Raw genomic sequence first — 11,935 nt, forward strand, 5'->3', positions numbered from 1 at the left:
CCCTCGGCCACTGCTTGCGCAGGGGGCGCATCTCTTCGGCCGAGGGGCCCATGGGAGTGTTTCTGTGAGCGAGAGTCAGTACTTGCCCTTCCCGCCTATAACTGGATGCACCTTCCTTCTGGACGGTGTTTAAAACCGGTGCAGACCCCAGCGGGTCTGTGGCCGGGGGTCCATGGCCGGGGTCTCTGGGTCCACACGAGGGCCACAGCTGGCGGTAGAGGCGCTCCCACTGCACCTGTCGTGGGCAGAGCACGGCTCGAGGGAGCAGGCCGGGGCGAGTCTTCCGGGGGCTGCTCTGGATCCCTCCGTGTCTTCCCGGAGCTCCTGTGGCCGGGGGTGACCCTGTGTGTCCTCACAGGACCATCAGCGACTGGACGTCATCGAATGAGAAAGCAGTGACATCCTTACTGCACACACTAGAGGAGCTCAAGTCTGAGCTGAGCACGCCCAGCTCCTCCCAGGTGAGGCTGGGCCCCCGCACGCCCCCGCCGGCCCCTCCCTGCCGGTCCCTCCTGCCACCTCCCCTCCCGGCAGACCGAGGGCGTTGCGGTGTGAGGCGCCCCGGAAAGCCATGTGACCTTGCCAAGTGCCTGATGTGCCTCCAGCGGGTGCTGGGCTGCTCTGCTCAGGGCAGGTGCCCCTCGCACCCCTGGGCTGGGGCGGGGCCGGAGGTCAGTGCCCAGGGCCTCCTGGCGAATCCTGAGCCTCTGAGCAGCTGCGAGGTCCTGCTCGCGGACAGATCCCAGTAGGTGATCCTTGGCCGCCGTGCATCCTGCCTGGGTAGCCGCGCCTTGGCCGTGTCCCCTGCCAGCCGCAGGCCGAGCGTTGCTCCCATCGAGGAGACGACGGACATGCGCTTGGGGCCTGCAGGGCCGTTCCCTGCACGTGCCGCCTCTGCAGCAGGACTGTGCTTCGGCCGCGCACGGGTGGGCAGGGCTGTCCTGCGGAGGAACCAGGCGAGCCGTTAGCTGGCTTGTTTTCCGCCCCATAGACGGCGGCTTTGCCCAGTTCAGCAGCCACCCACTGAGCTCCAAATACGTACATGACTAGATTCCTGAAACGGTGAAAAACACAAATAACGTGTATCTTTTTTTAAAAAATGAGTTTTTGGACAGCCCTCGTTTTAGTGCCCAAGGCATGACCCCTGGGTCCCGGGATCAAGTCCTGCATTGGGCTCCCCGCAGGGAGCCAGCTTCTCCCTCTGCCTGGATCTCTGCCTCTCTCTGGGTCTCTCCTGAATAAATAAAATCTCTAAAATAAATAAAAAATAAAAAATGAGTTTTTAAGTTTATTTATTTGAGAGAAAGAGAACACACACAGGGAAGTGGCAGAGGCAGAGGCAGACGCCCCCCGAGCAGGGAGCCACATGCAGGACTCGACCTCAGGACCCCGGGATCAGGACCTGAGCCGAGGGCAGACGCCGAGCCCCCCACGCGCCCCCCGTGCATACCTTTTAACAAACAAGTTGTGTGTTTGTTTTCTCTCTTTGAAGAAAAAAATGACCGCAGAGCTGCAGACCCAGCTGGTGGACGTCCTCCTGAAAGACAATGACTCCCTGACGAAGGCCCTGCGCACGGTGACCCAGGAGAAGGCCGAGCTGTGCCGGGCGGTGTCCCAGCTGGAGAAGTCCCTGAAGCATCACGTGCTGAGGCGCGGCGTGTGCAGCGTACGTGCGGGACCGACCTGGGCGGGCGGCAGGCGGCAGGCGGCGGGCAGCGGTTGTCCCGGTTACTGCTGGGGGCTCGCGCCCAGGGCGCCACACGGTCCTCCTTACGTCTCTGTGACGTGTCAGCGTTGCGCACAGACGTGTGCGGGTGCCCGTGACCCTCGCCACGAGATCATGTTTGGGACACGCTCGCGACAGGAAATGTATTTATTTGACTTTTACCTGATTAAGATGATGGAAACCTTCCTTATTGTGTAGTTTTGATAGACTTTTTACCTGGAATGCCTATTTTTTTATTTTATATTTAGGTTGTCATATTTGTCATTTATTTTTCTTACAAAGAAAAAATATCTTAAATTATTTTTAACTTCACACGGTAGAATCTGCCCCTCCTTGGTAGGACGTCATTTGAGTTTTCACACGCATAGACTCTGGCGACCCAGGGCTGTGTGTGCTAGTGGCCGGCTGCCGGCAGGCACGGCCCGGCTCCTTCCGCACCCGCCTCTTCCTGGACGTCCCGCAGGTGGAAGCACACGGGCTCCTCTTTCCAGACGCCCCTGGGATCCTCCTGGGCGGCGACGTGGCCCGTTGTGTTGCTGAGCAGCGTCCTGGCCGCGGGTGTGCTCAGCGCAGCCCCTCGCCTGTGGCTTTTGACTCGGAGCTAGCGCTTTCTCTGCAGTTTCTCTGGCCTGAACCCCTGGGGTGCTGCGTCCCCATGTCACCTTGAGCCCCGCCGAGCGCCCACGGATGCCCCACCTCACTTCCCAAAACCGGGGAGTCTCGGCGCTGCATCTGCACACTTGCTGCCGGCCGTGCTTTTTCCGTTACCATGGTCTCGGGTGCGGAGTGGCGTCCGTGTCGTCTTTGGTGACGTGTCCTTGCCCACTTCATACTGCTGCGTTCTGAGTTCTTTATACGTCGTGGATGCGACTGCTTGGTCGGTTATGTGATTTGTGACCTCTTCTCCCTGGCGACGCTGTCTCCTCCGTATAGGTCGCACCCTTTGCAGAGCAAAATCTAAAAAAATTTTTTTAAAGATTTTATTCATTTATTCATGAGACACACAGAGAGAGGCAGAGACACAGGCAGAGGGAGAAGCAGGCTCCTCCTGACGAGGGACTCAATCCCGGGACCCCGGGGTCACGCCCTGAGCCAAAGGCAGATGATCAACCGCTGAGCACCCGGGCGTCCCTGAAATTTAGTTTTAAGTTTTTTGCTTTTTTGTTTTGTTTTACTGGATCACACCAAGAGTTTTGCAGTCGATCTTTTTACATTTAGGTCTGTGATCCATTTTGAGTCACTTTTTTTTCTGTCCGAGGTTTCAGTCGAAGATGATCTGCATGTGTGTTGGGATCAGTTAATGTGACACACGTCGTTGGTTGTCTTGGTGCTGATGTCAGACCTCTTCCCACGGCGGTCGGCGGTCGGGTGTCTGGATTCTCCGTCCTGTTCGACTGACCAGGCCGCATGGGTTATATTACAGCCTCGTATCGGGTCGTGTGAAAATCACGATTTTATTCTGTTTTCAAATTATTTGGCTATTCTTGCTTCTCTGTCTTTCCACATACGTGTTAGAATCTTGCTGGTTGGTTGGTTGGGACGGTGGGCGAGTGTGTAGATGGCTGTGGGGGAACCGTGAGGTATGGGACTCGCTGGTCTGGAAAACCATCGGGCCGTGCCTACCGGCAGTTCCACGTAAAAACTCTTGCACGCACTTTCCTATCACCGCCGCTTGTACTGGCCGAAACGTGGAAATAACCCAGATGTCCATAATTAACGAAAGGGCAAGTAAAATACGGCTTATCCGTAAATGGGCTGCTTTGGCGGGAGAAAGGGCCACGGGACTGCTGAGCGCGGCTGAGTGCGGACCTTCCTTCACTCCGCGTGGCCCCTCCGTGGGGGTGTCCGGGGCAGCAACGCCACTGAGGCAGCACCCAAGTCGGTTCCCGGGGGCGGGTGGGGTTGGGACGGCGAGGACCTCGCGGTAGACGGTGATCGCTGCGCTCAGTGAATGTAGTAAAACCCGCTGAGCTGTGCGTTCTCAGGGGATAAACCTGTGGTTGTACTTCGTGAGGCTCTCGTGGAGGTTTTAGGCGAGAACTGACCTCTCGACGCAGCCGTAGGGAGGCTGCGGTTGAGCGGCGCCGGTCTCCCGCCTGGGAGCTTGCCGGGCCCTCAGCCCTCTGAGGGCGCTGTCGGCCGCCTCGGGCCCTGGAAGCGTGTTGACACCTGCACGTTGCGCTCTCCGGGGGCCGGTGAAGCATTTTGTTTCCTGGGTGTTCAGGGCTCGTGCAGAGACGCGGTCAGTGTGCCCAGGTCCGCTTGTCCGTGACCCGGCCGACCTCAGGCTCTCGCCCCGTGAACCCTCCTGTGGGTGTTCTACGTGGACAGTCACGTCATCTGTGGCGAGTCTTGTCTCCTCTCCAGCGTGACACCGTTGATTCCCTTCCCTTGGCCTCTTGCGCAGGCTGGACCCCCGCCTGGTGCCCAGTGCCGGGGGCAGGGCCTCCGTCTGCCAGCGGCTCGTGCGCAGGCCCTGGGCTGACCGCTCGCTGCCCTTCCGGTCTCAGCTGCCAGGACTTTTCACCACGATTGCATGTTGAGTTTGTTACGCTTCTCCTTCACCTGTTGATCCGGTGACGTGTTTCTCCTTGTTTCCTCAGCCGACGGCGTATTACCGTGATCTTTGGGCGTGGACTGCGCTGCCGTCCCAGGGGGCCCCCAGTCAGTCGTGATGTCTTCGTATTTTTATGTATTGTTGGATTCAGTTTGCCCATATTTTGTGGAGCATTTTTGCCTCTGAGTTCACGAGGGATCTTAGTCCGGAGGGTTTTTTGTGTGACGTAGTTTTGGCCTCAGAAAACGAGTTGGGACTTGTTCGCTCCTCCTCTTAATTTCTGGAGCAGATTACGTAGAGTTGGTGTCGTTTCTTCCTTAAATATTAATTATAATTCACCAGTGAAACCACTGGAGCCCAGGATGGGTCTTCTGGGGAAAGTTCTCAGTGGGGGACGTGGTGGTTCTGGTGCTGGGGGGCCCCCACCGAGCTGCTCCTGCGTCGAGGGGTCGCTGTCTGCCGAGCTGCCACCGGCTTCGCGCCGCGCATGGTGAAGCTCGGGCGGCGGGGGGCGAAGTCGGCCCGGCTGCCGGCAACCCGGGCCGTGCATTCCTCACTGCTGGAGGGCGCGGCTGTCCCTGGGACCCGAGCCCAGGCACACGTTTACCTTCAGAGGGAAGCTCACCAGGAAATCGGGGAATAAATTGTTACTGAGGAAGAATTGACAGATGCTGTGCTAGTGTCGGCGAGTAACACGGGGACTCGGAGCCCTGAGCCCCTGCGTCCGGGGAGCGTCTGTCGCCACCCGAGCTGCCGCGGCGTCCCCAGCACAGGACGCTGCCGCCCTTCGTCCCTTCCTCTGCCTCGTCCTCCCTCTGGCCGCCAGCCACTTTGTTCTGTTGCCCTGAGTCTCTTTCTAGTCTGTTTTGTTCTGTTATTTGTTCCAGTTTTTTAGGTTCTGCATATAAGTGAGATGATACGGTATTGGGGTTTTTCTGTCTGACTCCTTTCACGTAGTGTAATGTTGTTGTTGTTTTTTAATTGAAGATTCTATTTATTTATTCATTCAACACACGGAGAGAGGCAGAGACACAGGCAGAGGGAGAAGCAGGCTCCATGCAGGGAGCCCGATGGGGGACTCGATCCCGGGTCTCCAGGATCGCGCCCCGGGCCAAGGGCAGATGCTCAACCACTGAGCCCTGCAGGCACTTCTGAAATAAATATTTTTAATGAGTAAATTACAGACTGAGCATGAATTAGCGGAGCGTTGTCTCCCTGTCCAAGGGGACTCTCGTTCCTGGAGGGTGTCTTCCCAGCAGTGGCCAGGCCATGTGTTAGGACCAGGACAGCAAGCATGTGGCCTTCCTTTTCCTCATCCGGGGTCCCGCGAGGGCCCGTCCACAGGGTCCCCTCAGCCACGGGCTCCTCCTCCAGCTGTGCCCTGAGCTGGGGCTGGTGCGACCAGGCTGCCCTGCCCCGTGCCTGCAGGACAGGGGTCACCGAGCTCGCGGCCCCGTGCCAGGCGGTGGGGCGGCCCCTTGCTGTCTCACTGCGGGATCCTGCTCCTCTGTTGAGGGGCCCCTTGTGGGGCTCTGGGCGTCCTGCGCACACGGTGTCCAGCCGCGTGCATGTGCTCGGACGTGCGCCTGGTGGTGACGGCCTCTGCCTCCACGGCGCCCTCGCTGAGACGTCCAGGTGTGATTTGTTGGTGCCGCGGCGGAAGCAGGGACTCGGGAGTTAGCGTTTCTAGGACCAGAGGCTGTGTGTTGCTCAACAGGCTCAGTGCTTTGATTTCAGTGTTTGACAAGTGTTTGGGTTTTGTTCTTGGTAAAGCGCACCCGTTGTGCAGTCGTGCTCAAGTGCGCGTGTGTAGTCCCCACCGTGAGCGTCGAGCACCCGATAACACACGTGGCCACTCGGGGCTCCGAAAGGATGCGGATCAGGAACCCAGGGTGGCCACGCCGCGGCCTTCGGGAGACAAGCTCCAGCCCCTCCACTCACGGGGGCCTCAGCCTGGAAAGGTCCTGGGGGGCGGCCGAGGGGGACACGAGCTGTGTGAACGCGCCCTGACCCTGGGTCGGGGGTTCGCGTGGTATCTCCTGCTGACTCTGCCCTTGGCCTTTTCCCTCGATGCTGTTGCGTAGGAGCCGCTCCGTACACGGTGCGTCTGTGGTTTGTTGCAGAAGCCGGACAGGTGTGCGGGGAAGCAGGACGGGACGGCCTTGCCGAGCTCGGCGCGACAGCCAGACCCAGGACTGCCGCCAGCAGCCGCGCGCGAGGATGCAAACACCTGCGGCGTGCAAGTAAGGCCGGGCCGGGGGCCACCGGGCGCCTCCGCTTGCGGACCCTTACGTGTTTAAGGCTCTGTGTGCAGGGGCGGCCCCGTCGGTCGAGTGTCTGACTCTTGATGTAGCTCAGGCCGTGGGGTCCTGGGGTCGCGCCCTGCGTTGAGCCCCACGTGGGGGCCTGCTTGGGACTCCCCCCACCCCCGCCCCCACGCATGCCTTGCTCTTTCAGAAAAAAAAAAGACTTTGTATTTAGACCAGTTGGGGGTTGACTCCAGAGTCGAATGGAAGGTGTGAGCGTCCCCGGTGTTGAAAGCCGCACCCGATGAGCCCGTGGGCGGTGCGGTCTGGGATGGGGCCGCAGGCACCCTCCCCCGCGGCTCTCGACAGCAGCGCCCCCACCCTCTCCGCCTGCCGGTCTCCCCGACGCCCCAGGGTACTCTGAAAACGCCTGTTGGTTCGTGTGGCTGCAGAGGCATTGCCGTCCCGAGGGCGGAGCCGCCGTGTGCCTGTTGGCCGCAGGGAGCGCGGTTGGAGGGGGACACACTTGCAGCTGGTGTCGCTCCCGAGTGTGTGCGTGCGCAGTCAAGGCGCCCGGCTGCGTCGTTGAGGCCACGGTCCCCACAGCCCAAGAACACCCAGGTCGGCGATTCGCCGGTCGTTGTGTGGCCCGGGGTCCAAACGCTGAGCCCTCCCTTGAGGGGAAACGCATGTTGGAATCAGTTTACAAGGATGCGCCCCTGCTTCAGGGTATCCTGCGGCCCCCGGACGAGCCTCCACCCACCGGGTGTGCACGGCCCTCGGGGTCACATTCAGGGGCCCTGGGAGGCCCTCACAGGCCTGGGAAGGATGTCTGCGCCGTCCTCTGCTGTAGGCCGTCCCTGGGGACCATGTGCATGGCTGCCTGAGGTGACAATTTGCCAAGGGGGGAAACTGTCTGCTTCTTTTTATTTCAAGTTTTTGAAGCTGTGCTTGTCTAGGTTCTTTGCAGCCGGCGTGAGCTCGAACCCGGAACCCTGGGTCCAGGGCCGCAGGCTCCACCGGCAGCCGCCCTGCGCCCCATCCAGGTGTTTGTAAAGCACAAGGGGACACGTGCCGCACGGCCTTTGTCCCGTGATCGGTTTGCTTTTTTATTTCTTTCAGATGGAGAAGTTGTACCTGCATTACTTGAGAGCAGAAAGCTTCAGGAAAGCTCTGATTTATCAGAAGAAGTACCTTTTGCTGCTGATTGGTGGATTCCAGGACTCCGAACAAGAGACGCTCTCCATGATCGCTCACCTGGGCGTATTTCCCTCCAAAGCTGATAAGAAGACGACCACGTCGCGCCCTTTCACGAGGTTCCGGACGGCTGTCAGGGTGGTGATCGCCATATTAAGGTAGCGCTGAGGCCCGCGCCGCCCCGAGTCCACGGGCAGGAGGCACACGGGGTGCCGGGTTGTGCCCCCCCATCCCGGGCCCCCCCAGGACGATGACGCTTGAGCCTCTAAGATTACGTGACGCCTGCCCCAAGGGCACGTTGTGCACAATTGTCGGCAGCACGCGAGGTTGGCTTTTCCTCACCAAATCCGGCTTCCGCTCGACGGCCGCGTGCTGGGTCCTGTGTGATGACGGGCACGGCCGATGGGGTTGAAACTGCGTCCCACCGCTCCCCGTGGCCACATCCCGCGTTCTAGTGACACGTGTGCTCCGTCCGGGGGGCCGTGGGCCCATCTCCGGGAGGGCAAGGGGGGGTCCTGCTGCCTCAGCGCCATCTGTGGCCCTGGCTGGTTTGCACGGGGTCATGTGGGGGCAGGTGTGGGGCCTCGGGTGTGACTGGGGATCCGGGCCTGTTCATACCGGTGATGAAATCGGTCCTGTGTCCTGATGCGGAATTTCTCGGAGCGTTTGTCCCACTGAGGATTGGGGGATCGTAGGGCCGCGTGTGCCCGTGACGCCCTGGGGCCTCCCTCAGGCCGGGTGGGCTGGCTCCCCGGGTCTGCCGAGCACCGGGCCGGGGGGGCGGGGGGAGCCCTGCCCTGTGGAGACCGCGGGCGCGGGAGGCGGCCTCAGGGCGCGGTCCCCTCGACTCCGGGTTCTGACCGCAGCCCCCACCTGTCCGTCCGCCCGCCCGCCCGCCCCGCGTGTTTGCAGAGGCTGCGCTGGGCCAGGAAGCCTGGCGGTGCCACGTGGGGCGGGCCAGCAGCTTCCCTTCCCTTCCCTTCCTTTCCCGTCGCGCGGGCAGCGTTCCAGCAGCTGTGGTTTGATGCGAATCAGAAAGTGCCTCCCTGGAGCCGGGGTCGGGGCCCGGGGCGGCGGGCGGGAGGCCACAGCGCCGCGTCCCCGGGCACCACCCGGCTGGGCCTCCCTTGTGCCCCCCTGAGCCGTCGGGGCTGGGCCGCTGGACGTCAGGGCTGACCTGCACTCGCTGCTGCCTTTGCAGCCGTTGTGCTCTGGTTTCCAGCCTTTCGTGTCCTTCCTCTTCCGCGCAGATTACGCTTTCTGGTTAAGAAGTGGCAAGAGGTGGATCGGAGAGGCGCCGCCACGCACGGCCGAGCGCCGCGTCCAGGTGGGCCCACTGCCCCGCGAGCGGACTGCGAGGTGGCTCCTGGAGGGAGGTGGTGCGGGTGCTGGGCGGACGCCGGCCGGTGCTGGGACAGCGCGGAGACCTGAGTGCACGGTCGCCGTCGTGACGAAAGGTGTCGGGAGCCGACTGCCTGCTGCCCCCGTGTCACCGTGTCCCCGTCGGGCACGCGGCCCGGCCGCCCGTCAGCCCTGGTTCCCATGTGATATTTCCTGGAATTAAAATGGCTTCTTGGCCTCCGGAGACCTTGCTGCCCCAGGTCCGGGGCCCCTCCGTCCCCTCGAGCCCCTCGCTGCCCCACAGGTCACGGGCGCCACCGAGCGGTCCAGTCGGGTCAGCCCCGGGTCAGCTCCCGCGGCGCAGTACAGAGATCAAAACTCAGGCCGCCTCCGGGGCTTTTTAAAACATGATTTTTACAAATCGGTTATTTTAAAAATGCTTTGAAATTGCCGTGCAGACTCTTAAAAGTTCATAGATTTTGAATTTTGGTAGAAGGGCCTCTCTGCTCACGGGTGTTCCTCTGTTTCCTGTTCTCGGGGAGAAGGGCTCCCGGCACCACGGCAGCAGCCCCCGCCCGCAGCCAGCAGGTCGCCCCCGACCCGGGACACCTCCTGCAGCCGCTCCGGGGACCGAGCGCCCAAGGCCTCCCCGGGCAGGAGGCACAGGTGAGTGTGGCCACTGCGTGCCAGGGCCCGCTGGGCTGGGCTGCACGTGTCCTGGGGACCCGGGGTGACGTGAGCCGTCCCAGGGCCGCGGGAGACACCGGGCCCCTGTGGGGAGGCCTGCAGCCTCCACTTAGGACAGCAGAGGCCTGGAGGTTGCTGGTCGGTGCAGGTAGGTCCGGCCCTCGGCGACCCATGCGCCCCTGGAGGCTGCGGGGACGGGGCCGCGGCTGGGACTGGCCATCGGGGTTTCCCTGCGAAGCATGGGACGGCTTCGCTCTGCAGAGGGAACCATGCGAGCGTCTACTCAGGCGCCGGGACGAGGGAAGCCGTCGGAGCCGTGTCGTTTCCACCACGATCTCCCAGGATTTGTAACAAAGCACACTTGAGTTTGTGTCTCCGTGGTGTCGGCACCTGCGTCTGGAATCCTCTGTGCCAGCGTGTCCCGCTCTCGGCCCCTGCGTGAGCCCTCGCCCCACACCCCGGCTGACGGGGCATCTCCGTGCACGCTGCACCTGGGCGTCTGGTGTGGCCGTCCCGCCCTCGCACAGGCGCCCCGTGGAGCCGCAGGCGTGTGCTCCCGCCGTGCCGACCACATGTGCCTGGCTCCGGCCTGGCCCCCCGCAGCCGGGGTCGTGAGATGGAGCCCGTGTCAGCGGGGGCCCGCCAGGTTCCCTCCCGGGGCTCGCTCCCTCAGGGACTTTATTTTATTTTATTATTTTTTTTTTTCCCTTGGGGTCTTTAAATAACAGACTGGTGTACGGGGATTCTTACTCATTATAACTCATTTTATAGAAGTTGGGTTTTGTATTTACTATTTAAGGTTTTAGTTATTTATTCATGAGAGACATGGAGAGAGGCAGAGACACAGGTAGAGGGAGAAGCAGGCTCCCTGCGGGGACCCCAATGTGGGACTCGATCTCGGGGCCCCGGGGTCACGCCCTGACCACCCAGGCATCCCCAGAAGTCGGTTCTAGAACCTCACACTGCACTTTAGAACCATGCCTGACTTGGGCTCCCGGCCGCGCGGTGGGCGGAGGCGGTGGAGGCAGCACACGTGTGTGCACGCTTCAGGCTCTGCCATGGCGGGAGAGGCTCTGCGGGGAACACCGTCCGGTCCGCCCCCGCCACGCTCTCCGTGCTCAGGACACTCGCGTGTCTTCGCAGATCCACTCCGTCCCCGGATTCAAGATCACAAGGGTCCCCGGCTGCTTCTCAAGATCCCGAGCACTCCCTGACGGAATATATTCACCACCTGGAGGTGATCCAGCAGCGGCTGGGCGGGGCGGCCGCAGGTGAGCGTCTCCGCCGGACGCCCCGGGCCCGGCCCAGCCCACGGTCGCTGCCGCCGTGTCCCTGTGTCCCGGGAGGGGGAGGGCGATGGCAGGTGGCGGCGCCGCCCATGCGTGGAGGCCGGGGACCGCGGGCTCCGTCCCCCCCACCCCTTCCCACACGAGGTGCCACACAGCGGCGGCATCTCTACGGTCAGGACCTGAGCCGTCGTGTGTCCTGTGGTTCTTGTTCTTACCATGAGCGAGACGAGCTCAGGGCCCCGGCCCAGAACTCAGCAGCTCTCCTTTAAAGTCCCGTGGAGGGATCCCTGGGTGGCTCAGCGGTTTGGTGCCTGCCTTTGGCCCAGGGTGTGATCCTGGAGTCCCAGGATCGAGTCCCGCGTCAGGCTCCTGGCATGGAGCCTGCTTCTCCCTCTGCCTCTCTCTCTCTCTCTCTCTCTCTCTGTGACTATCATAAATAAAAAAAAAAAAAAAAAAAAAAAAGTCCCGTGGAGATGCTGAACTGACGGCCGTGTCGTTTTCTTTCTTTCTTTCTTTTTTTTTTTTTTCCCGTGTCGTTTTCATTTCTAGATTCCGGTTCAAAGAAATCCTGCTGCCAGAGGATGAAACAGTGAATAAAATCCTTGGGGCTCTTTGCTGTGGCGGCTCTATTTGAGGAACAGAGTTCTTTCCGTTTTCCTAAGGACGGCGGCGCCTGGGAACCCGCCCCCGGGAGGAGGCCGCGCGGAGCGTCTCCGGTCACTGCTGTGCTTTAGCTCCTGCCCGGGTCGTGTGCGCGAGTGACGGGCGCCCCGGCCTTGCCTCCACGCGCGAGCGGAGACCGGCCTCCCGCTGGTTATTTCCTTGAGCGCACGGAGGGGAGCTTGGCTGCAGAACAGAAACAATAAAACAACAGCACTGTCTCACGTGGGAA

The 11,935-nt window shown here is 61.5% G+C and overlaps 1 protein-coding gene across 8 annotated transcripts in view; it reads left to right on the top strand.

Moving 5' to 3' along the window:
• The window catches only part of PCNT (pericentrin), a 101,593-nt gene extending 89,658 nt beyond the window's left edge, over window positions 1-11,935 (top strand). For 6 of the 8 annotated variants that reach the window (XM_077879488.1, XM_077879484.1, XM_077879485.1 and 3 more), the window contains 9 exons: window positions 359-461; window positions 1,493-1,666; window positions 6,407-6,526; window positions 7,652-7,884; window positions 8,977-9,053; window positions 9,613-9,733; window positions 10,016-10,192; window positions 10,898-11,025; window positions 11,593-11,935. In XM_077879488.1, the coding sequence (XP_077735614.1) occupies window positions 359-461; window positions 1,493-1,666; window positions 6,407-6,526; window positions 7,652-7,884; window positions 8,977-9,053; window positions 9,613-9,733; window positions 10,016-10,192; window positions 10,898-11,025; window positions 11,593-11,636 (1,177 nt within the window). In that variant the 3' untranslated portion in view covers window positions 11,637-11,935. The remainder of the gene's footprint in view (window positions 1-358; window positions 462-1,492; window positions 1,667-6,406; window positions 6,527-7,651; window positions 7,885-8,976; window positions 9,054-9,612; window positions 9,734-10,015; window positions 10,193-10,897; window positions 11,026-11,592) is intronic. The other 2 variants (XM_077879489.1, XM_077879490.1) reach the window with 2 other exon arrangements.

The sequence above is a fragment of the Canis aureus genome, chromosome 30, assembly GCF_053574225.1.
Source record: "Canis aureus isolate CA01 chromosome 30, VMU_Caureus_v.1.0, whole genome shotgun sequence".
NCBI lineage: Eukaryota > Metazoa > Chordata > Mammalia > Carnivora > Canidae > Canis > Canis aureus.